This window comes from Carettochelys insculpta, chromosome 16 (assembly GCF_033958435.1).
Source record: "Carettochelys insculpta isolate YL-2023 chromosome 16, ASM3395843v1, whole genome shotgun sequence".
In the NCBI taxonomy this organism is placed as follows: Eukaryota; Metazoa; Chordata; order Testudines; family Carettochelyidae; genus Carettochelys; species Carettochelys insculpta.
In genome coordinates, this window is record NC_134152.1 from 275,571 (window position 1) to 300,186 (window position 24,616).

A 24,616-nucleotide genomic window follows, 5' to 3' on the forward strand; every position below is an offset into this window, starting at 1 on the left:
TTGTTATTGAGTGACTGCCAAGAAGAAGAATTAGCCTATGTCTTTCAACTGGGACAGCCACAAGGGAAAACTCAGACTGAATTTCTTTCCAACCATACGTACAATGTGACTGGGGCTAATTTAGCTACAACTAACCAGGAAAGAGATTTTGGAGTCATCGTGGACAGTTCTCTGAAAGTACCCATGCAGTGTGCACCAGCAGTCAAAAAAGCAAACAAGATCTTAGGAATCATTAAAAAAAGAGATAGAAAATAAGACTAAGAATACCTTATTGCCCTTATATAAAACCCTGGTACGCTCACATCTTGAATACTGCATACAAATGTGGTCACCTCATCTCAACAAAGATATACTGGCACTAAAAAAGGTTCAGAAAATGGCAACTAAAATTATTAGAGGTTTGAAATGGACCCCCCAGGAAGAGAGATTAAAAAGAGGCTAGGACTTAGAATCATAGGGCTGGAAGGGACCTCAGGACGTCATCTAGTCCAGCCCCCTGCTTCAAGCAGGATCAACCCCAACTAAGTCATCCCAGCCAGAGATAAATTCCTGATTCTATAGAGAGGCTGAGGTGACCGAGTTGTTGATAGTGCCAGACAGACACTCTCCAATGGGAGAGACAAAGAGGACTGAAAAGAATGGAAGGGAAGTTTGATTAACTTTGCAGATCATTGCTGAAGCATACACAGACCCTACACCTGAGTCCAGGTGTTGGCAACCAAAAGAGCAAGAAGAGCCATTTTTTCCGAATGTGGTAAAAACTCAATAATTCAGGAGCTGCAATGCATGTGAATATGAGATGGTCCTTAATAAATAACATCAAACCGTACTTTTTGTAACCTCTATTTTAAGAAGAGTGCACACACAATCATTTATAATGCAATACATGTTCACTGCAGGACATTCACAAACTTTTTACATATTCTATATCGTTAAAATTTACATGTGTGTGTTCGTATCACTATCTTCCTGATTTTCACTTCCAAACCCAGTTTCAGTATGCCAATTTTACTTCACCTTGAATTTGACTTTTCTTTTTCAAAACACATGTTGCCCTTCACAGCAGGAATGGCACAAGCTTCCTTTTCCGTTTCAAAAATCAATACTTTATTAGCAACATGATCAAAACACAGATACAGTATAATGTCCCACAATTCACTGCACATGTTAAAGGGGGAGTTATGCAACATTTCAAGATCACATTGTTTGCTATTTAAATGAGTTGTTATTGTTAGGCTTTTAAATGTTCACCATTTATCAAAAATAATCAGGAGGATTTTTTTTTTCTTGCAATTGTAATGCCAGGAGCCACAAAGAAGCCCTTAAAGAGCTGGATGTGGCTCTGAAGCCATGCGTTGCAGACCCCTGCCTGAGATAGTGTAGCTAGCTAGTTTCAAGTCTTTATAAAGATCAAGATTTTGTTCTTTGAATTTTTGGATAGAAATATATTTCCTCGTTATCATTAAGAAAAAACCCACAACTAACACATTTTCAGAACATTCTTTATAACCAGTACTGGTGAGGCCACCTCATAATGGATGTTGGAGAACCAGAGGGAGGTTCAGAGAAGGTCACTGAGAAAGCTTAAGGGCCTGGAAAATGCTAATCATAGAATCCTAAGGCTGGAAGAGACCTTAGGAGGTCATTTAGTCCAGCTCTCTGCCCAAAGCAGGACCAAGCCTAGCTAAATCATCCCAGCCAGCTAATTTGAAGTGTGTTTGAAAGCACTGGGAGTGCTTAACATAGAAAGGGAATGAACAAGAGAGGAAACAGTGAACATATATAAAATTATGAATGGCATAGAGAATGTATTTTTTATGTTTTTTTCATTTTTCACAATCAGCAACAAAGGGATGTTCAATGAAAATGAAAGGTAATAAATTCAAAATTGATAAAGGGAAATACTTTTTCATTCAACACATAAGAATATGCAATTCATTGCCACAGAACATCAATGAGGCCAAGAGGGCTTCCATATGTCAGCCAACAGTCAGAGCAGTAAAAGTGAAAGTAGTTTTGGAAGGGATAAAAAACATGAGAGTTTAAGCCAAACTATTAGAGTAAAAGTAGGCCTGCCTAGGGCCTTCTTCTACCACATACGTCTACTGTGGGGTTCTTCATAATAATTTCCATTCCTAAAATCATCACCATCACCACCAGCAGGTATCTCCTCAGCCCTCCACGAAGCTCAGGAATCTGTTCAAAATACTGACAGTGCAGCAACTGGTTGAAAATGAAGAAATGTGCATAAACAGAAACTGAAGTGTGCTGACAAAACCTAGGGTTTCATTCAATCAGCTAACACACTAAAAGTACAATGGTCTTGTCTACATAGATCAGTTACCATGGGTTAAAACAGACATCTTCATTTCCTAGCAAGGGCAACGACTGAAGGCCTTGCCTCATGTTTACCAAACATGATAGAACACTCTCCTTGTGCCCCAGGCAGCGCCTACGCAAGTGCTTCACACAGTGATGAGGTTTGCAATTGGTAGCACAGAGTGTGCTCTGGGGTCTGTTGGCTATCAGTCTCCAGGGATTATTTGGGGAACACTACCACTCCATGCCAGTGACTAACTCCCCTTCCTCCTTGCCCCTCAACTGAGCGCCCCATCTCACCTCATAATTATCATGTCAACGCCCCCATCCAGCCCACCACCTCCCAGGATAACCATCTCAGGGCCTGCACCCAACCCAGTGCTGCCCAGCGTTATACTCTGAACCTGCGAGCAGGGCTGGATTGAGACATACCGAGGCCCTAAACTCCGTCAAGTTTAGGAGGCTCCGGAGCATTACCAAACCGTAAATTAGTACTTCTGCGTTTAGCGACACCTCATAATCCGAGACCCTGGACTGCAGCTTACTCAGCTGGTGCGTAAACCCGGCTCTGTGGCCGCCCAGGGGCCTCTGGGGTGAGCCGGAGGGCTGGTGCAGCGTTTGGGAAGAGGGAGAGGGGGCCACAGCAGTGGCGTTGCCAGGGCCGGGCTTCCCACTTGGACAGCCTCAGAAAGCGACCTCAGCAGAACTCCCTGGCCAGGGCTTGTCTGGGCCGGGAGCGTGCGCGGTGCATTGTGGGACGCATGCGAGTGGTTTGCGAGCAGTCTGGTGCGCGCGCCCGCCGCCAGGGAGAAGGACTTTGTGCTGTACTTCGTTCTCGTCCGGGGCGGGTGCAAGCAGCCCGCTGAGGCCGCGCCTTTCCCAGCCATGGACACCGAGCGCTTGGACGAGCTGGCAGCGGAGCTGCAGGGCAAAAATCAGACAGTCGGTGGCTGGGGCCTTATGCAGCTCGCTGCAGGCTCTGGTCTTGCTGCCTATGCGGTATGGGCAGGAGTTCTCGCGCCTGGCTTCCGGAGGGTGCCTCTCAGGTTACAGGTAGAGCATTAGCCAGAGCTTGTCACCGGTGATTTGTTCTAGCTGAGAATGGGGTGGGAGGCGCGTGGCGCCTGCTACCAAGCGTTTCGTGTACCGTGGTTTTGTTCCCTAAACGGGGTGTAACAGGCACGCGGGGCCGGCTAGGCAACATTTCTTTACTATGATGTTTCGCTCTTAACACGTACAAACTGGTTTCTTGTTATAAGGGCACTCAAGAACTCTGGCTGCTGGTGCAAGGATGTTTGAGACATTTGCTTTGTGAAATAAAATCACCTAAGTATTTTTCAGATCAATGCAAGAGGGAAACTTGTCAATGCCTCTCGTGTTTTAAGATGCTTCATTCCAAAGGCTTCCAAACCACTTTACAAACTCCGCAGCTGAGACTTCACTGCCATGATTAATATTTGACATGCTGTTTTGTTTGCAAATGAAAAGATGCTCGTTTTTAGTACTCCACCTGCATTTTGGTGAGCCACGCTTAGCATCTAACCTTCTGCCTGCGTAAGGTGCAGCTGAGTAGGTGCAGCTTCAATGAAATCACTTCCACCAGTTTTTCTTAGCATAGCAGCCAAAGAGCTCCAAACATCAGCACATAAGATATTGAGCATCTCAGTCCCCAGCTTGCTTTCTTCATTTGGGAGTCTCCTATTTGAATAGAAGGAAACAACACTAAATAGATGTCACATGTGTATGATCAAAGTGCAGACTGTGGCCCCTTGCGACATCACTAATGGCCCTGACCCTGCAGGTGCTTCCGTATGGGCAAATGCTTGTATGCTTGGGGAAATGTAACGAAGCCAGTTGAGCTCTGGGCCCTAAGCGTTTGCCTGTACAGAATCACTTGCAGCTTGTTTGCAAAGAATGTACAGCCTGCACAAGTGTGGAACTACATGTCCCAAACACTGCTTTGTAGGGTGCGTTACTAAACCCTGCAACGCTCTGCACTAATTGGAACACCTGAAGCGTAATTTGCCTTTGACTGGGTCTTACATTTGTCATTTCTCTAAACTAGGTGCCATATCTACCATCAAGTACCCAGCAAGTTGAGAACGTTATGTCGCTGCTGAAAGGACGTTCTGGCAAGATGGTGGATTTAGGATCTGGAGATGGCAGAATTGTAAGAGAGGAAAAAGTCCTTGTCTGATACTCTCAGCTGCTGGTTGTATGCATTTTGAAGACTTAAGTGTTAAAGGTAGTTCTCCCAGTGTAAGAGCATCCACATCTTGATCCCTGTTAGGTCAATGTATATCCAGACAAATGAAGTTGAAATTGAGAGGGACTTAACTCCTTAGACTGCAAGATCTTTCAAGGTAATTGCCTTAACCCATTTCCTACAAAGACTTCCCAGATTGGAGTAATTGTGAGGTGCTCCGCAAAGCATTGTCTGTGTCCTGTTCCTAGACTCTTACTCCTTAATGAATCTGGGACTAGAGAAGGTGAAAGCCCCCATTCAACTTTTGCTCCTGCACGTTAGAATTACTCCTTTTGGAAAAGGAAGGGATTGGAGCAACTGTAGTACTAGTGAAAAGGAATCTCCTTAGCTTATGAGATAAAAACCCTTCTGATAAGACTGGCACTTGGAACCATGCTCAAACTGTCTTCTCCTTTCCTCATTCTGAGTCTGTGTGTGCAAGGGGCTGATTGTCTCTTGAGAAGTCCTGAGCGGAGTTGAAAACTCAGCTGTTCACAGCATCAGGCTGTCAGTTTCTATTCCACTGCCTCCCTGATTTATCTCAAAGCACATGCCCTGTTACATGCTGAGCCTTGCTGGCTTCCTTCCACACTTGCATATGGTCTCTAATCACCAATTCCTTACCTTCCTACCCTATTCTTTACAAGAGCTGCTTAAATAATGCAGTGCAAGTAACCATGCTCATTTTGGACAATGCTCTTACCCCTTTTCCCACAGTCAGTACTGCTGGGCATAAAGTGGCTGGAAGCTGATTTATAGCCACTGCCCCAAAGATTATTTCAGGAACAAATATGGAAGTTTATTTTGGCTTCAATTCCTCTCTCCAGGTATTGGAAGCATATAAGCGAGGCTTCAGACCAGCCATTGGCTATGAACTCAACCCCTGGCTGTTGAGACTCTCCAACTATCATGCCTGGAGGGCTGGTTGTTATGGGAAGGTTTTCTACCAACGGCAGGATCTATGGAAGGTAACTTCTTGTGGTGGAGTCAGGACTCTGGGTTTCTCAGCCTGACTGAGCACCTCTAGACCTACCTCTGCCAAGCACAAACATCAGGGCTATAGTCAGGCTGAGGAAAAGAGAACACTGGTTTTTGGTTGATCTGTCTCACCACGCCACCACCTCCTTTTCCCATGTCACCAGATGTGTGCAGCTCTGCTACTTAAGTGTGCAGCCTTTGATTCACTCATGGGTGGCCACGCACCTGCACAGCTAGAGGGAGCATAACATCCAACCCTTAATTTTCTAGAAATTCCTTCCTCAGTCCCTACATGTGCACTGTGGCAAAAGGGTGAAGAAAGATATGTAGGCCCAGTCTGTCCAATAATACTGACTTAGTGTTCACTTACCTGAGATTCCTCAGATGTGTTCAGCAGGAATCATCCGTTTGTTTTCTTGTAGCTTTTTTAATCCACAGCTCAAAATGATGTTGAAAACACTGAGGTCTGGAGCTTTGGGAAATCCTACAAGAGGGACAATGGAGGAGCCCCTAGCTTGCACAGATGTCCTTTCTCAATGCAGCAGAAAGGCAAGCTTGAAGATGCTCCTCTCATATTGTCTGTACAAAGTGCTCTAGAAGTATACTGAGCCTTCTAAAGATGTATTAGCATCTACAACTAGGCTGGAGAAAACACTGGCTGGTATGGACTAGATCAGTGTTTCTCAACCCATGGGCCACTTGTCATCCATTCACCCAATGGCCCATGCAACATCCTAAGGGCCATACAGGTAGTGTGTATATTGTGTGGATGCAGCCCATATAATAAACAAAGAGCCACCAATGCAGCTCACAAAGTAAATAGCTTGAAAACCACTGGACTCAATGACCTAGTTAGTCCCATCTCTGTATTTAGGGATCCAAAGAGTTCATTTAATCCATTAACAAAAGAACACCACCTTCATCTTGTCCAGTAACAGGGTATTTGCAGCACTCCCAGGTACCAGTTCAATTCCCTACTCTCAAAGATCTTGCTTGCTCAATACTGTTGATCTCTTTAGAGTTTAGAATAACTTCCTGTATATTGCCAAGCAAAGTTTGACCCTCATGTGCAGACTACACTGAAATCTTTTCCCCAGCACCCATTGCTCTGTCTCACCTTATTTCTCTCTCCATGACTGACTTTATCCTTTTAAAGGTGAACCTGTGTGACTGCAATAACGTGTCTGTGTTCCTAGCTCCCAGCGTGGTAAGTTCAAGCACTGTCTAAGGATTGGTATAGAATGTTGTGAGTGAAGAGTTGGTTGCCAATTTTTTACTTTATTGTGCAAATAAGTGAGGAGGGAGAATACTGAAGGTGAAGAATCATCCTGAATGTTGACCAAAATCCCTTTCAGGAAAATGGCAAAAGTATGTATGTTGCATCTAAATCAACCAAACCTTAGTGGTCTTGCCCTAACAAGGCTTCTATGAGCATCCCCAAATGGCCCCTTTGTAGTCAGTGGGTATTTTCCTTGAACAAGTAGTTTCTCTCTGTTCCTACACAGGGGGATAGTTCAAATGTTAGATCTAAAGAGAAACTGCCCATGTGAACTGAGTGTATATTCTACATCCTAGTGCATATTGAGGTAGGTGAATGCAGTAAGCACTATGTAGCTGTAGGGAGGGGTACATCTGACTCTCCATTTTGTGATTCAAAATTCCTAAATGTGTTGGAGTGCTGAGTACATGGACAACCCACTTTTTTCAGTGGGTGTAGCAAGTGCTCAGTGCATCTGCAGATCTTGCCTCAGATCAGAAATAAAGAGCTTGCATAAGCCCTGGTTATTGCAGTAGTGGCAATACTTAATATTCCTCAGGCCATGTCTTGCAGCAGGTCTCACTGAGCTCCAGCTCTGAAAGTGCTCAGATACATTTCTAAGAAGCCATGATTTATTGCCCCATGGATACTATTATTAAAAATCAGATTTTGCTGCATCCTTGGCTTGTTATGGGTGTTTACTTCGCATCTCCATGGAACTCTGCTCCTCCCTGGCCAGTAGTGTTTGCTGGTGAGATTAAATGATTTTTTTGAACATAAAAGCAACCTCAATGAATATGAAAATTTCCAGGGGTGGAGCTTGTCTATAAACTTCTAGCATGCCCACCATAAGAGTTTGGATCCTGAGAGGCCACTGGATGCTACTTCAAGATTAGTATTAATAACCAACATGACAACTCTGCTAACCAGTAGCAAACCTGCAAAAAATCTCTAGAACACATACCATGCATGTCTTTCTCTCCTCATGATATCTGTGACTGTTAGTAACAGCTTTCCTCTTCCCCATTAGCTACCTTTCCTAGAGACAAAACTGCTTGCAGAATTGCCAGATGAGGCTCGTGTGGTGTCTGGACGCTTTCCCTTTCCTACCTGGACGCCGACCAGCAGTGTTGGAGAGGGTATAAACCAAAGCTGGGCTTATGACATCAAGTCTGTACGGCAAATAGAGCAGAACAAAGCTGAGAGACACCTAGAATGAGTCAAAAGCTCAGATGCAGCTGTCATTTACAGGACATCATCTTCGGAGCCTCTGTTGATGAGTGTGCTTTTTTTTTAGCCTCTCAGAACTGCTCTAGAGGGCAAATGTGACTGCTCAGCTGAACAGCCCAGCAAGCACTTGGAGGCAGCTGGGGGCTTGTAGTGAACAGGTTGAGATGATGATTTGTCAGACTTTGTCAGATGTTCTGGCATCCCTAGAATCAGATTTATGTGTAGCCTTTGCACTGGGGAGTTGACCCAGAAATTCCCATAGAACTGTCACAAAGCTGAAGAGCTGAGTCTTTTATTATGTTTGAAATAACTCATTTCTCTTAATTTATTTGTAAATCCTTTTCTAACAGTAAAAGGGCTGCAGGACTTGCTGCCTTTCTTGTGGTGGAGCTGAGGTTCTGTGTGTCCCTCATTACAGACAGTGATTACGATCTGTGCTCAGAATTCACAGGGGTGAATTCCCAGTAATGCAAATTCTACAGCTCTCTCTTCTCCCTGTAGATCCTCCTCCCTGAAACAACTCACCATGAATGCAGAGAAGTAAAGTCTACTCATTGCTCTGTATATAAGAGCAACTGAGCTCAAGTCCTAACCTGAGTCCTATCTGTGGTCCTTTGCAGTTCAGATGGGAGTGACAGGGTGTAATTAGCATAGCACTTTGCAGGCATCTGCCTACCAGAAGGTGAAATGACTCTGTTAATGCAGGTACACAGTAAGATGAGTCTACCTAGAACTGCAGTAGACTTACGCTTGGAGGAAGGTTCAGCCCACTCTGGTACTGTGCCATCCTCGTGTATCAGCAATGGTGCTTTGCTGCTACTGAGGGCTTATACAGTGAACAAGAGATCTTTGTGGCCTGCTGAAGAAAGGGAAGACTGACAAAACAAGACGCAGGGGAAACAAGGTATTGAGTTTTCATCAGATTTTAGTAAATTTGATTTACTTTTGAAGGGTCAAATGTATACTGCTGATTTCCTTCTCAGTCCTAGTTCTCTAATAAGAGGGCCCCAGTTTGAAGAGCACTTGCTCGAGTGGATTATTTCTTGGTTTGACAGGGCACAGAATACTACTGCCAGGCCTTTCCTCTATTTTATATCCTTGTCTTTTTTATGATGAACTGATGGCTGCTGCATGTTAGGGCCACGGCAGACGCTACAGTTCATAGCTGATGGTCCTTTTGGGTCTGTGAATTAAGTGAGCATCAGAAGCCCCAGCACTCAATGCTCGGGGCGCTTCGCTCTGTACAAGTTTCCTTAATCTCAGGATTTCCTGCTTGTACCTGCAAGAAACATAGATTAAACAGAAAAGCAATGTATCAGTCATGGCTGGAAGAACCCTGCTGGGAAATGAGATCCTAAAGCCAAGGGGAAACTGAAGCCAAGTTTCCAAACACTATCCAGTCAGGGATAAAACTATACAGCTAAGGGCAATGCTAGATTTGTCCTGACCCTTCATGTGAATGGATCCCTAGGAACTCAGCCAAGGGATTCCATCAGCAACAAACATGGAAGTTACAGCTGGCATGATTTGGCCTGCCCCCCCCTCCCCCCCCTCTTTTTTTTTTTTTTTTTTTTTTAAAGAGAAGTTAGTTGCAGTTGTATAAGCAAAATTTGCTTGTAATAGCACCTCTTAGTGTCACAGAGGTAGTTGTTGAATAGTAACAGGGAGACCGATGTGCTAATCTATATACTATGAAAACAAAAAAGCAGTCCAGTAGCACTTTAGAGACTAAGGAAATAATTTATTAGGTGATGAGCTTTCGTGGGACAGACCCACTTCTTCAGATCTGAAGAAGTGGGTCTGTCCCACGAAAGCTCATCACCTAATAAATTATTTCCTTAGTCTCTAAAGTGCTACTGGACTGCTTTTTTGTTTTCAGAGGTAGCTGTGTTAGTGGTGATAGCACTAGGAGCTTTCCTTCCTTGCTTTGGATGTGATGAATCACAGGCTAACTGCAGACATGTTAAAGGATTTGCAGAGGGAAAAGGCTTTGAATTCTAGGCAGTATTCCCCACTCGCCCTCTTCTTAGCCTCCTACACAGTCTTCATTGTCCCAAGGATAATGTGCAGGAAATATATCCTTGGAAAGAACAAATGGTAACTCCCTGGATCTTTCTGAGCTGTCACACAGCTGGATTCTCTTTTAAAAATAAGTTGGGAGGCAGCAGTTAGGTGTTTACACTGTAGCAGTTAAGCCTTGTGCATGGGATAGGGGACAAATGAAGAGATCCCTATCTCACCTTGCAAGATGCTTATCTACATATTCCTGCAGCTCCAGCAACTGCTCTTCTGCTACAATTGCCCGAATCAGCAGCTGGCTTCTCTCTCTCTCCAAATCCTCCTGGGGGCAAAAATAACCAGGAGAGAACAAGAAGCATGAAAAGGAAAGCACTGAACTGGTGTTAACTCTCCCCTCTGAAGTGGTCTTCAAAGCAGAGGCTACTGGATTTCTCATGCACTCATCTCATCCTGCATTCCTGAGATTTCTGGGCATTCAGCTAAACAAGTTGCCCCATTAACTCATAATACAACATTCACACACAAGAGTCTCCCAAAGAGACAAACTACAGGTTTTCAGCCACTTTTGAAATATGGAGGTGCACGCACTTGGGCTGGAAGGGGAAGTGGTGTTTAATACCAAAGCGGCTGGCAACACTACTAACAGGAAAAGTGCTAAATCTAGTCCTAATATACACACAGATATCCCCAAACAACCACCCTCACTTCACTATGGTGTTAGGGGACTGGTGGTGTGCCTTTGAGAAGTACAGTACTGAATGTTTACAACCATCATCCACTGAGTATTAGCATGTGATTTCGCCTGATTTATAGGGGCAGAATAAATCGTAATAGGCAAGCATGTTTTCTTTTGTGTCTATAGCTAATCTAGACTAGGAAACTGAAGTCTAGCTGAAAAGTCTTGCAGCAGCTGTCTTCCTTCCCTCTCCCCTCCAACTCAGCACTGAAAGTGATCGAAGTGCTAGAGTACTGCAGTCAATAATGTTTCAGAAACTGCTTTGGGGATGTCTACTACAGTCTTCTGAACATTTCCCTTTTTTGTGATCAACAGAGGTAGCAATAAAGAGAGCACTAGCGTGTTTAACTACCGTGCCAACCAACCCCGTTCAGGGCAAATCTAGATAACGTGGTAGAACTGCTACCAGTCATGCACCAGCATCGTCTATAACCTCTGCACTTGTGTGGCTGCTCAGGAGAGATTCAAATGCCACTCAGCTGAACAGCAGAGTGTCCAAAACTAGGTTTTTTGTTTTTACTGGTGGTGCACATTCACACATGCCTCAGTACATATAAATCTATTCTATACATGGCTGGAAAAAAAACCATATATGGATGGAAGAGATTAGAGGAAATGTGAACTGGCACTATGGCTGGTGCACGTATGGAAAATATTAGGGAAGAGCTGCAGCATGTTTGATCAAGAAAAGCATTTGTCCTGGGAATGAACATATAATGGTAACTGTGGCAGTGCCCATGAAAATTGTATAAATGCTTGATCTGTGCTTAGCCCCTTTTCAGTCTGCTTTAGAACTCAAAGCACTTTACCTGGGTGGTATGTGTGAATTCCCGGAGCTGCTTCCCCATCTCCGCCCAGCCCTCCTCATCCAGTTTGCTAGGATAAAGCGGCAAATGTTACTTACAATCATTTATACAAAGCCTGATCATTGCTAAACTATGGGGCTGTGCATGGCTATCAGACATGCTACTACCTTTTCAGCACCCCAGAAAACTTAAATTTCACCTTCCAGCCTGATTTCCTGTATGTCTGCTGAGTACACTCCTTTTCCCTTACCTGCCAGGGCAATGAGAGTCACAGGTTCCACAACCTAGATCTCTGGTGGGGAGGCTAGACTTGCCCTTAGTTTACATCAGCAAACAGACTTGAGAAGGGCTCAGTACAGAAATAATCATTAATGGGACAGAAGGGCTGAATTTTATGGGGGAAAGGGGAGAGACACAATTCATGTCGAACACTAGTACTTAATTTATTTTGTGCATCTGCACAAATCCACTTGTTCTAATTTACAGTGTAAAAAAATGGTGACAGGTGAACTAATTATTAAGAAATATGCAGCCAAGCCATGGACAAGTTCTGACCATTCTGACTGATGCTGAATAAGCAAAATACAGGTCACATTTGGTAGCCAGGGGATTTTGATTACTGAGGAATGCATTGTGTTCAAATGCTGTAGCCCATACATATGTTAAAGACTTAATTAGAACTGCAGAGGCTCTCTCAGGTGCTTTGTCAACCACTGGGAAAAACATGATTCTGGAAGAAGGGGACTGTAATTTCACATAAATAAAATAGGTAGCTAAAATAACTGCAAAATACGTATGTTTAATAATGAGAAATACAGCAATTACATTAATGAACAACTTTTAGCAATATGTATTTGCACTGTTGTAGCTGTATGGGTCTCAGAATATAAAGTAAAAAGTGGACCAGCTACTCAAAATTGTGTGTCTCACCAACATAAGTTGATCCAATAAAAAGTACTGTCTTACCCATCTTGTTTCTAACCATATGTATTCTCAGTCTAGTAACAGCAGGAAAATCATGGCAAAGATATATAAACATCAAGATGCAGAAAATAATTGTTATTACAAGTGTGAATAGAACACAAGCACCTATAAGACTCTTAACAGGATGATGCATCATTAAGGTCCAGAGTCTGCTACTTTTTGTCTCTTACTCCTCAAGTACTCCTATTAGAATTAAAGTACTGCTCAGCATGGAAAACAGTATGGGACTCTGACATGGACTAGTGCTCATTTCTAGAGACACTTCATAACAGGTAGCCTAGGCTCTCACTAATTCAGAAAGGTTACATATTTGGACTTCTTTAAAACTGGATTTCTGTTTGAAATATGTCACAAAGTCTCCATGTATAAGATTTTAAAATAGTTTATAAATTAAATGATTTCCAGCTGCTATTTCTCACATTATGTCACTGACAGAGGTACAGTAAACCCTCGTGTTATGTGGGGGTTGCATTCTTGCAACCCCAGCGTAACTTGAATTTCCCCGCAAGTCGAGGGGAACCAGGAAACTGATCAGCCCACTAGGGCTGGTCAGTTTCCTGGCTCCTAGAGTGAGGGGGAGCTGGGAACCAGAGGGGGAGCCTGGTTTCAGTGTTCCCATGACTTGCAGGACCTGGAAACTGACCAGCTCATGGCTGGTCAGCTTCCCGGTTCCTGCAAATGGGGAGCCAGGAACCAGGCTAAAGAGCCTTCTCCTTCCCTTCTCCCAGCTGTGTGGCTGTCAGAAAGCCACACGGCTGGGGGAAGGGAGGGAGAAGGCTCCTGCTGTGGGTCTCCCCGCCCCCTGGCCAGGGACCCCACAGCTGGCTCTGCTCCAGCCACAGGGCTACAGGGTCTCCCTGTCCCCTGGTCTGCAGGGTCTAACTGCCCCCTTACTCTCCCCCCCAACAACCCTCTCGTGTAAAAGCGAGATATGCATATATTGAATGTGCATATCTTAAGGCATTACTGTACTCTTGAATGTGCCAGATTAATTGGACAAGTATTCTGTTAGATAAAGGTTCATACTGCACCCTCATCACTAGGCAACTTGAGCATTTGCTAGCAGTGTAAAATGTCACATGTCTGTTGTCTCATCCTCTTCCCAAGGAGCAAATTGGGTATGCATGGTAATCTGTTGTGGTAGGGTTTTACAAGGCTGAGATTTTGAAAAGGTGAGAATTATTTTTCTTTCTGAAAATTATTATATCTTTGTTCTGGCCGCTCTTAACTCCAAAGCAGCTTCATCTAAGAACTTCTAATTTCTTTTATGCTGTAATCTGCAGTGATAATAGTACATGGGACATCTTGACCAAGATGAAGCAAAAAGCTGTTAGTCATTAGAAACTGAGAGCCTCATACTCCCCTGCCCTGCCACTGGATGCCACCATGTATTCCTGTTCAAAGGACATGCCAAGTACATGTGAAATGGTAACAAATCAGATGACTAATATTTTCTACCCACTTTGTCCTAATGTGAATGACTGCATGAGGAATAGGGCAACACAGAAACCAACCATGATTTTGTTGGTTTTACATATGATAGCTTTTGGGAGGGGCCTAGTCCAAGCTCAACTGCATGTAATCTAAGCTTTTATTTAAAAGGATTTATGTTTCTAGCCCTCTGTGTTGGGAAGTCCTCTAGGCTAACAAATTTAGAAGGGTAACATTACAAGTGTTACAAGAAGTCCTGTGGCACCATATAGACTAACAGATATTTTGGAGCATAAGCTTTCGTGGGCAAAGACCTGCTTCATCAGATGCATGAGTCCAAGCAAAACATGATAAGTCATTCTTCTGCTGTACTCAGTGCTCATTAGGCCTCAACAGGAGTATTGTGTCCAGTTCTGGGCGCTACATTTCAAGAAAGATGTGGAGAAATTGGAGAAGATCCAGAGAAGAGCAACAAGAATGATTAAAGGCCTAGAAAACATGAGCTATGAGAAAAGACTGAAAGAACTGATCTTGTTTAGTTTAGAAAAGAGAAAACTTAGAGGGGACAGGACAACAGTTTTCAAGTACCTCAGAGGATTACAAGGAGGAAGGAGAAAAATAGTTCTCCTCGGCCTTTGAGGATAAGACGAGCAATGGGCTTATACTGCAGCCAGGGAGGTTTAGGTTAGACATTAGGAAAAACTTCCTAATTGTCAGGGTGGTTAAACGCTGGAATAAGTTACCTAGGGAGATTGTAGAATCTTCATCACTGGAGATATTTAAGAGCAGGTTAGACAGACACCTATCAGGGATGGTCTAGATGGTGTTTGGTCCTGCCAAGAGGACAGGGAATTGGTCTTGATGACATCTTGAGGTCCTTTCCAGTTCTAGTGTTCTATGAGTATGAGCAAATAGCCTATCCACGGTGAAAAAACTGTAATCCCACCCAAGATACTCTCCCTCCCCCGTAATCTGCCAATCATCTGAATTTTTATTGATTTTTCAAGTTCCTCATGGTGAGTATCTTTTAAACACATGCCCATGTCGTAACAGCACTTTGGACAGAGACAAGGGCAGACCCTTCTCACCCTGTGCAATGCCCTGCTCTTGATTTCAGTATCTCCTCTTAGTTCTGTTACTAGAGCCCTGCAAATATGTGGGTACGCACTTGCCATCTACACACTATGTTTGTAGATTGGATGGAGATACAAACCTGGTGTACACAGAGAGCTCTGTGTGTCACTGCTGCCTGGAAAGATGGATCCCTTAAAAGTGGGAACATTGCCATCCTTAGACTTTGAGGACATGAGGATGTGTGTGTCTCCTGCAGGAGGCTTATTTCTAATTTAACAGTTTTATATTAACATCTGCATTCTCTTTGATCTAACTAAAGGGCTTGTTTTCACTATGCAGTGGATCAGTTCTTCACTAATCAATCCATCATCCGTCAATTTATTGCATCTCCTTAGACACAATAAATTGATCTATGATTGCTTTCCCATCGACTCCAGTACTCTACCAGAAGAGTATCCAGAGTCTATAGGAGAGCAACCCTTGCCAACCTTACCACATGGGAGACACTGTGGTAAGTACATAGGCTTCAGCTACACTATTTGCCTAGCTTAAGTTGTGTAGGTTAGATCAATGGGAGAGTTCAGGGTAGAGAATGCCACAATATCAGTAGAATAACTGCCTAGTGAGGACAGAAATTTAACTTCTTGAAACTGTTTAATAAATGACAAGAAATCAAATTTATAAGATACCAGACATAATTATGGCTGACCTGCACAAGCCCCTGTTCCACCCAAAGCTTGCAAGCACATTCATGTGCTGTGGGGAAGCAGAAATAAGACTTCCTTGCCTCTTTAAGAACATGGGTCATCCCATTTAAATCAATGGAGTGACAAGTATGATTAAAATTACACCTACTAAGTGCTTTGTTGGAACAGGTCAAAACTGATTTTTCCACTCACATATTTTTGTAGATATTAAATTACTTCAGCCAGGACAGTCTCTTCTGTCCCTATTTATTATCTTATCCCCAAACAGCAGAAGCATCTCTTGAATTCTTAATGTAATGCAGAGGGATGAAGGAGGCAGCCACCTTTAACATGAGCTTACAATATACAAACAACAAACAGAAGCTACTTACTGCTGAAGAGATGGTTCTAGTGCAGAGCTTTCACTCCATCTTTTCTGTAGGCAAAGGAAGAACAACATCTTTGTGAGCATTAACACAATCGAGTCCCTGTTCCTTTGCAGGGCCAACCCTGAACTCATGTCAGCGTTGTGAATGGCCACCACCGTTACTGACAAGGTTATGGTCTGCAAGATTGTCTCAAGGCTGGCAGCTCTTCCTCTCCACTGGGAAGTAAACATAGCTCATTTGAACTAAGACTCTGGGAACATAGCTGCTCTTAGGTACAATTAAAGGGAGGAAATGGGTAAAATGAGACCTTTCTAGGTGTTTTCTGCCATTCAACACCTTGCATATTTCACGAGAAGATTCACCTGGCATTGCTCAGGTCCTTAACTCAATTTTTGTTTTTTGGAAAGTAAAAAGAAAATGCACATGCTTAATTTAAATCATTACTATGGGGTGCATTATGCAGGCTGTTTTGGAGAGAGAGGCGTTCCCCAGCCCTCTCTCACTGCAGCAGTTTGGGGCCAAGTGAAAAGCACCTCTTCACAGCTGCTGCAACTCCAGCAGGTACAGCCAGGGGAGAGGTCTGTGTCCCCCAGCTGGAGCAGGTCCAGGTTCATTTGCTCCATGAGCTCCCCAGGCAGGGTGAGGAATGCTGCAAACTGTGCACTTTCACCTTGCTCTCTCATGAAGGGGAAGGAATAGCTAGCAATGCCCCAGTACAAATTGAAGGAGGGGAGCTCCAGCCTCCTGCCCTCAGAAAGAGCAGTTGGAAGGGGCAGACGTCTTGGGGCTGGGGCAGTCCTGGCTGGGGGGAATATGTGAGGGGGAGAACTCCCAACCAACCCCTTTCAACTACCTGCTGATTCTGTCTCTTTTCTGGTTTTATGAGATGCAGTCCCATTCTAGGCACATCCCATTTTCCTGGCACAACCAAACCCTCGCCTAGGGCAAGTTGTATGCCAAATTTGGTAGGCCTAGCTCTTACTGTTTAGGAAACGTTCTTGAACAGATAGACAACTCAAATATAAGATTCTTGACAAGATGATAAAGCTTGCAAGGACAGTGACGTTTTCCCCTCTCCTGTCTGGCTTTTCTCCAGAATGTGAGGCTGCAACAATAGTACCTTTAGTTGTGGACTAGCAGCGATCACGGCTACCAGAACAGAACATAACAGTCGACTTCTCCTCCTCATCGTAGCCACTCCTTAACTTCCTGCATGATCTGCAGACTGAAGAATAAATCACCCCCCACAGATCTCTTTATCTTTTTAATCTAGCATCTCAGGGGGAGGGATAGCTCAGTGGTTTGAGCATTGGCCTGCTAAACCCAGGACTGTGAGCTCAATCCTTGAAGGGGCCATTTAGGGATCTGGAGCAAATAGATTGCAAAAAATCTGCCAGGGCTGGTGACAGGTCCTGCTGTGAGTGCAGGAGGCTGGAGTTGATGACCATCCCTTCCAGTTCTAGGAGATAGGTATACCTCCTTATTTATTTATTTTTATTTTTTAACCCAAAATAATGGCCATTCTGTGTCAGACCAAAGGTCCAGTTAGCCTGGTATCCTGTCTTCCAAGAGTGGCCAATGCCAGATGCCCCAGAGAGAGTGAACAGAACAGGTAATCACTGATCCCTCTCCTGTCATTTCCAGACTCTGACAAACAGAAAGTAACAACACCATTCCTACACATACTACCTAATAGATATTGATGGACTTATCCGCTATGAATTTATCTAGCTGTTCTTTGCACCCTGATAAAGTCCTGGTCTTCACAACATCCTCTGGCAAGGAGGTCCACAGGTTTACTATGTGTTGTCTAAGGAAAAGCTTCCTTTTGTTTGTTTTAAACCTGCTACCTATTAATTTCATATGGTGACCCCTAGTTCTTATGTTATGGGAACAAATAACCACTTTTCCTTATTCACTTTCTCCATCCCTATCATGATTTCATAGACTTCTATCATATCCTCCTTAGTCTCCTCCTAAAATGAGAAGTTCATCTTTTTAACCTCTCTTCGTAGGTCATCCATTCCAAACCCCTAATTATTTTTGTTGCCCTTCTCTAAACTCATTTCTAAAATCCATGTGCAAACCTAAACACAGCAGAGGTCTATTAGATGTTACTATACTAAACATGACAGCTGTTGTCAGGGGTCCCACCTCTTCACAGTTCTCACAAAAAGACTGAGAGCTTAGGCCATCCCTGGTGCTCCGCCCAAGAAGAAAAGCATGGGTTACAATAAACAGTAGGGGACCAAGAGTAGGAAAAGAGATCAAACTGCACATCTCCCTTCACCTGAGAAGTTCGCTCTCTGCACAACAGCAGTGCAACAAAGCATGTGGTTACCTTATCCTGCAGTTCATGCAGTTGTGCCTCTAGTTTTGCTTTGTCCTCTCTCAGCTGGTTTAGCTCCTGAGTTGAACTGGTCAGTAGCTCAGAATCTGTGATGGTGAAATGAAACTCAGGAGGGCCCGGGTCCATCTCACTGCTGCCCCCCTGAGACTGGATCTGCTCACGCTGCATCCTTAAAACAAGCCCTCAGAGTTAGTCAAACAAGTAATAATGAGGCAGCATCAGTTCAGTTAATTTCTGTCCACTGGTTTCTGCATACTTATACCAATGAGAGGCCACCTGGCACACTGAGATGAGTAGGATCAGCTAAAAGCACTCATATTGTTCTTTGGCATGTTTCTGCTAACAGAGATGCTAGAAGAACTCAGAGTTCCTCCACAGCCAGTGCAAGTCCACTATTACCTACAGCAAAAGTGGGCAAGATATGGCCTGTGGGCTAGATCAGCCAACCAAGCTGCTGGATCCGGCCCACTGATTGCCTTGGGCATAAAGCAGACAGTTGCTTCCTTAAGCAGCTTCCTGCCCTATGTAGCAATCTGCTCTGGAAGCTGTGAGACGGGGAGCCTTCTCACACTGCTCCTGCCCCCTTGCAAGATATCTTAGCTCCCATTGTCTGGTTTATGATTTCTGGCCAATAAGAGCTGAGACAGCAACAAAGGGTCCTGTGGCACCTTATAGACTAATAGAAAAGTTCTGAGCATGAGCTTTCGTGAGCACAGACTCACTTCACCAGATGCTGGTCATGGAAATCTGCAGGGCCAGGTATAAATCAGCCAGAGCAAGGCTGGGGATAACAAGGTTAGCTCAGTCAGGAAGGATGAGGCTTACTACCAGCAGTTGATCTGGAGGTGTGAACAGCAAGGGAGGGGAAGCTGCTTTTGTATTTAGCCAGCCATTCGCAGTCTTTGTTTAAGCCTGAGCTGAAGGTGTTGAATTTGCAGATGAATTGTAGCTCAGCAATTTCTCTTTGGAGTCTGGTCTTGAAATTTTTTTGCTGTAGGATAGCTACTTTTAAGTCTGCTACTGTGTGGCCCGGAAGATTGAAGTGCTCTCCTACAGGGTTTTGTATATTGCCATTTCTGATAACTGATTTGTGTGCGTTTATTCTTTTACGTAGCGACTGTCCAGTTTGTCTGATGTATATAGCAGAGGGGCATTGCTGGCACATGATGGCATAAATTATATTGGTAGATGTGTAGCTGAATGAACCCACGATGGTGTGGCTGATCTGCTTAGGTCCTGTAATGGTGTTGCTGGTGTAGATATGTGGGCAGAGCTGGCAACGAGGTTTGTTGCATGGATGGGTCCCTGAGTTAGAGTGACTGTGGTGCGCTGTATAGTTACTGGTTAGGATTTGCTTCAGGTTGGCAGGTTGTCTGTGGGCAAGGACTGGTCTGCCTCCCAAGGCCTTTGAAAGTGGGGGATCATTGTCCAGGATGGGTTGTAAATCCCTGATGATGCACTGTAGAGTTTTTAGCTGAGGACTGTAGGTGATGGCTAGTGGTCTGTTGGTTTCTCTCTTGGGCTTGTCCTGTAGTAAGAGGCTTTGTGACACACGTCTGGCTCTGTTGATCTGTTTTTTCACTTCACAGCTGAGAGATTCTTTTTGCTGGAGGGAGAGGGGCAGCATGAAAAGACTTCCCTTCCCCTCTGGTGTCTGGAGCATATTGCTACATGGAGTGGGCAGAGGTTTTGAGTGGTCTGAGGCTGCAGCAGGCAGAGAGCATGTCTCAGGGCCCTGAAGGACTGCTGGCCAAGAGTTGCCCAGATAAGTCTCCCAGACAGAGCCTGCCTCTGGCATGCCAGACCCTCCCTGTCCCCCAACCCTCTGCCCCTCACCCCACATAACCCTACACTTCTGCCCTCCTCCTGCACCCAGACCCCACATGAAAAAATCCTTGCTCCTCATCCTGCACCCAAACCTCTGCCCATACCCTGCACCCCAGTCCCCTACCCCAGGTCACAGCCCCCTTCTGCCTTAGGTCACAGCCCAAACTCTGGTATCCCAGTCCTCTGCCCAAGGTCACAACCACGTCCTTCACCCAAATTTGCTCTCAGATGTCACATCCACTCCTGTACCCCAATCTCTTACCCCAGTCTCCCTTCCGCACCCAACCTCCATACCAGACCATGCACCTCCTCCATCAATATCATAGAAGAATGTGGCCCTTGACCACTTTCCAAATTCTTGGACTCCCCCGCACCAAAACTTATCACTCACCCTGACCTACTGTCTCATCTGCTGGGAAAGACAATAATACAGCACTGGTTTTCAGGGAAGGGCTATATGAAATGAGGAAGACGAAACATCTTGTATGGGGTGAGAACTGTGTGGAATGATTATTTAGTATGAGTTAACCCTGGTTAAGAATAATTAAAGTAAGCATTATGCATTTATACTGCACCTCCTCTCTGCAGAGATTTACAAAGTTTAGCAAGTGTATTAATTCACATTTTACATAGTGGGAAACTCAGGCACAAAAAAGGCCTGAATTTTGAACAGTGTCCCAATTTTGGGTGCACAAGCTCAGATTTTGGGAAACAAGTGCAGAACATTGCTCCTGGTTTTTGAAAACCTTTAACAAGTCAAAAAGAGAACCCAAGTCTCCAGACCACAAAGTATCTGCTCCAATCACTAGCCTCTGTCTGCCTCTCCACCATTAATGGAGGATGGTGTAGTGTTGCACTGAAGGACTATATAACCTAATTTCTTCTACGAGTGTCCCCGTGGGTGCTCCACAATAGGTGTCGGGCTCGCCCGGCACTGCAGATCAGAATTCTTCCAGCAGTTTCTCCTGGATCACGCATGCGCCGGCGCGCGCCGCTCCCTTGTGCGTCCCCAGCCACGTGCATGATCCGGTCCCCGCCAGTTCCTTCTCAACCACCATCGGCTGCAGACAGAATCCGCTCAGGCTATGGCCAGAGTCAGATTAACTAGAGTTTTACGTGTAAATTGTTTTTTTGTTTTTTTTTTTGTTTTTTTTAGAAATTAAAAAAAAAAGAGAGAAAGCAAGAGAGTAAAAAAATAAATAAATAAAAATATATAAGAAAAACAGAGAGAGGAGCGGAGAAGACGTGTGGACGTGAAGGCCAGTAGGCCTCCCGCCGCTGCAGGCCCATGTCCGCGACGGGTAAACAGGCACGAATTAAGTGCTAAGTGCCCTATTAACAAAAAGACTCACCACGATGTCCTCTTCAGGCTTTAAAAAGCGTGAGTCCTGCCGCGAAGCTATGCCAGCCTCCGATGGACATAGCGAATGCATTCGGTGCCTGGGGGAATCACACGTTACCCAAAAGTGTTCCCACTGTGCTAAGCTCACAGCCAGGGCCAGGAAAGACAGAGAAATGCGGCTGAAAATGCTCCTGTTCGATAAGGCTCTCCAGCCCGACTTGCCGGAGACGCCTCAACCAGAAGGGCCCTCTGGGCTCCACAAAAGGAAGGCGGCTTCCCTCAGCCCCTCGGTGCAGAAACGGAGGAAGCTCTCCCCAGCCCAATCCCTGCCGGCGGTCTCAGTGAGCGGGACGGGCAGAGCACGCAGCCCCCAGCCACATACTCAAACAAGCGGCAGCGCAGCAGCGCACGTGGCAGAGGCTGAGCCTCCGATTACCAAACAGCCGGCACGCGCGGTACCTAGAGCAGCGGCCAGGCAAGCACCGGAACCGGTGGCACCGCCACAGGCGGCACCGACCCCTGCGGTGCCAGCGGTGCAGGGCCAACAGGCACAGAGCCTGCAGGCACCGGAGGACATTATCCATGCGGCACCGCAGCTGAGCGGGCCGAGCACAGCGCCGACAGCGGGACCGAGATCCCCAGCACAGGAAGGGGCGGTGCCAGCCCCGCAGGGGAGGGGAAAGGCAAGAGCAAAAACCCGGCACCGCAGCCCTTCTCCAGACAGGGCTGCAATGCTGCTATCAACAAGCCCTCCCCTTATGTTGCACACGCCACCCAGAAGATCTGGGTCTCCACCGGCCTATCCAGAGCCACCTCCTCCGTTCCTCCAACCTACGTCACCATGGCTTGGGCCACCTTCGCCCTTTCTGGGACTGGATCCCTTGGAGTACTATCACAAACCAGCTTCACCGTTATCTGTATCATCGCGGAGATCTCGCTCTCCCAGACATCGGGGGTACGCACCCCGAGAGTGGTCCAGGTCTCCATCCCCAGACCCGTTCCCGTGCTGCCATGGTCGTTCTTATCATGCTGGACACAGACACCCCAGGCCTACACCTAGGGGCAGGTCCCCCCCGGCCGTCCAATACCCCCGTGGACACTCCCAGCCGGGGACGGAAACACAGCTATCTCAAGGAGAGTTAATTTTAGAACCCCGAGACTTTCCTTCGCAATCCTCCAGAGAGCGGGTGTACCATCGGCCACAGGAACCTGAGAGTTCGAGGGAGGTTAACCCTAGTGGTTCTTCCTTGTCCTCCCCTGACGAGGCCACGGCCCCCGGGGACGTTGCTCCCCCGGACGACCTCAGTTTCAGGAGCTGTTTAAAAGGGTGGCTTTCACGCAAGGCATCCAAATGGCAGAAGTGCAGGAGAAACATCACAAACTCCTGAAAAATTTGAGACCCCCAGCTTCATCCAAAATCGCTATTCCGCTCGACGAAGCCATTATGGAGTCAGCCACTACCATATGGCAGACCCCGGCCTCCGCTCCGCCTATGAACAAGAGAGCGGATAAGAAGTACTTCGTCCCAGAGAAGGGCATGGAGTTCCTTTTTAGTCACCCACAACCAAATTCATTGGTGGTGGAATCGTCTCAGCAGAGATCAAAGACTTCTCAGTACAAATCGGGGGGTTCAGACAAAGATGCCAAGAAGCTAGGGCTGTTTGGCAGGAAGGTATATTCCTCCTCCACCCTGCTATTGAGAATGGCAAACTATGCAGCACATCTAGCGAACCATAATTTTGATAATTACTCCAGGCTTACTTCTCTCATGGATTCGCTTCCGGAAGATAAGAAGCCAGTGCTAAAGGCAATTGTGCAAGAGGGCTACGCAGCTTCGAGGACGGGAGTCCAGATCGCCCTGGATGTGGCGGACACAGTGGCACACTCAACAGCTACAGCAGTGGTCATGCGTAGAAAATCCTGGCTCCAGACATCGGGTATCCCAAGGGATCTGCAGGCGAAGATTGTGGATCTTCTCTTTGACACGCAGAAGTTGTTTGCAGACTCAACCAACTCGGTCCTCCACTCCAGTAAGGACTCCAGAGCTACACTTAGAACTCTGGGTATTTATACCCCTCCATATAGGACGAAAAAGTATTACCCTCAGCAAAGACAACACCCGTACCAACCACAGCGTGCTCAGTACCAACGGGGCTACGATCAAGGGCGACATCAACAGCAGCAACAGTACCGAACTCCCAGGTGACGTTCTCAACAAAGCCATGAATGCTCGGGGCAGGCCCAAAGGCAACAAGTTTGACGGGCATGTCGAGGGCTGCACTATCACTACCATCGTGCAATGCCATTCCCAGCTCATGTTCCATCATCACCTCCGACCGTTTCACTCCCAATGGCAAAAGATCACCGCAGACAAATGGGTACTGGAGATCATAGCCATGGGTTACACGATCCCCTTCCAGTCGCTCCCACCGCCGAAACCTCCTCCCAGGCCCCACCTCAGGGACGCTTCCCACGAGGCGAGACTCAAACAGGAGGTGGACCATCTTATGTTCATAGGGGCGGTGGAACGAGTGCCGGAGCAATTCCAGGGGAAAGGCTTTTATTCACGCTACTTCCTCACAGAGAAGAAAACAGGAGACTGGAGGCCCATCTTAGATCTTCGGGGCCTCAACCGGTACTTGCGCAAACAACGTTTTCGGATGATCACAGTCACCTCCATACTCACGGCCTGATGGAGATTGGTTTGCAGCCCTCGACTTACAAGATGCTTACTTTCATATAACGATCCACCTGGCACACAGGCGCTTCCTCCATTTTATGGTCGGCAAGGAGCATTTCCAGTACAAGGTTCTCCCGTTCGGCCTCTCCTTGGCCCCCAGAGTCTTTACCATAACCCTGGCAGTGGTGTCAGCCTACCTGCACAGACAGGGGGTATTTATATTCCCATACCTGGATGACTGCCTATTGAAAGGGGCCTCGAA

The 24,616-nt window shown here is 45.8% G+C and overlaps 2 protein-coding genes across 4 annotated transcripts in view; one reads left to right on the forward strand and one right to left on the reverse strand.

Moving 5' to 3' along the window:
- Nucleotides 1-2,649: 2,649 nt before the first annotated feature.
- On the forward strand, nucleotides 2,650-8,021 carry ANTKMT (adenine nucleotide translocase lysine methyltransferase). Of its 2 annotated transcripts, XM_075011289.1 has the most exons (5): nucleotides 2,650-3,372; nucleotides 4,385-4,489; nucleotides 5,392-5,532; nucleotides 6,699-6,749; nucleotides 7,831-8,021. In XM_075011289.1, the coding sequence occupies exons 1-5, from the start codon at nucleotides 3,205-3,207 to the stop codon at nucleotides 8,017-8,019; spliced, it is 654 nt and encodes a 217-aa protein (XP_074867390.1). In that variant the 5' UTR covers nucleotides 2,650-3,204; the 3' UTR covers nucleotides 8,020-8,021. The 2 variants fall into 2 exon arrangements, with proteins under 2 accessions (XP_074867390.1, XP_074867391.1); XM_075011290.1 differs by lacking the exon at nucleotides 5,392-5,532 and having other exon boundaries at nucleotides 2,658-3,372.
- A 1,150-nt stretch (nucleotides 8,022-9,171) lies between these two features.
- CCDC78 (coiled-coil domain containing 78) overlaps nucleotides 9,172-24,616 on the reverse strand; it is a 102,341-nt gene continuing 86,896 nt past the window's right edge. For both annotated transcript variants that reach the window (XM_075011286.1, XM_075011285.1), the window contains exons 12-16: nucleotides 18,497-18,674; nucleotides 16,159-16,202; nucleotides 11,595-11,661; nucleotides 10,271-10,371; nucleotides 9,172-9,309 (exon numbers count right to left, since the gene is read on the reverse strand). In XM_075011286.1, the coding sequence (XP_074867387.1) occupies nucleotides 9,183-9,309; nucleotides 10,271-10,371; nucleotides 11,595-11,661; nucleotides 16,159-16,202; nucleotides 18,497-18,674 (517 nt within the window). In that variant the 3' untranslated portion in view covers nucleotides 9,172-9,182. The remainder of the gene's footprint in view (nucleotides 9,310-10,270; nucleotides 10,372-11,594; nucleotides 11,662-16,158; nucleotides 16,203-18,496; nucleotides 18,675-24,616) is intronic.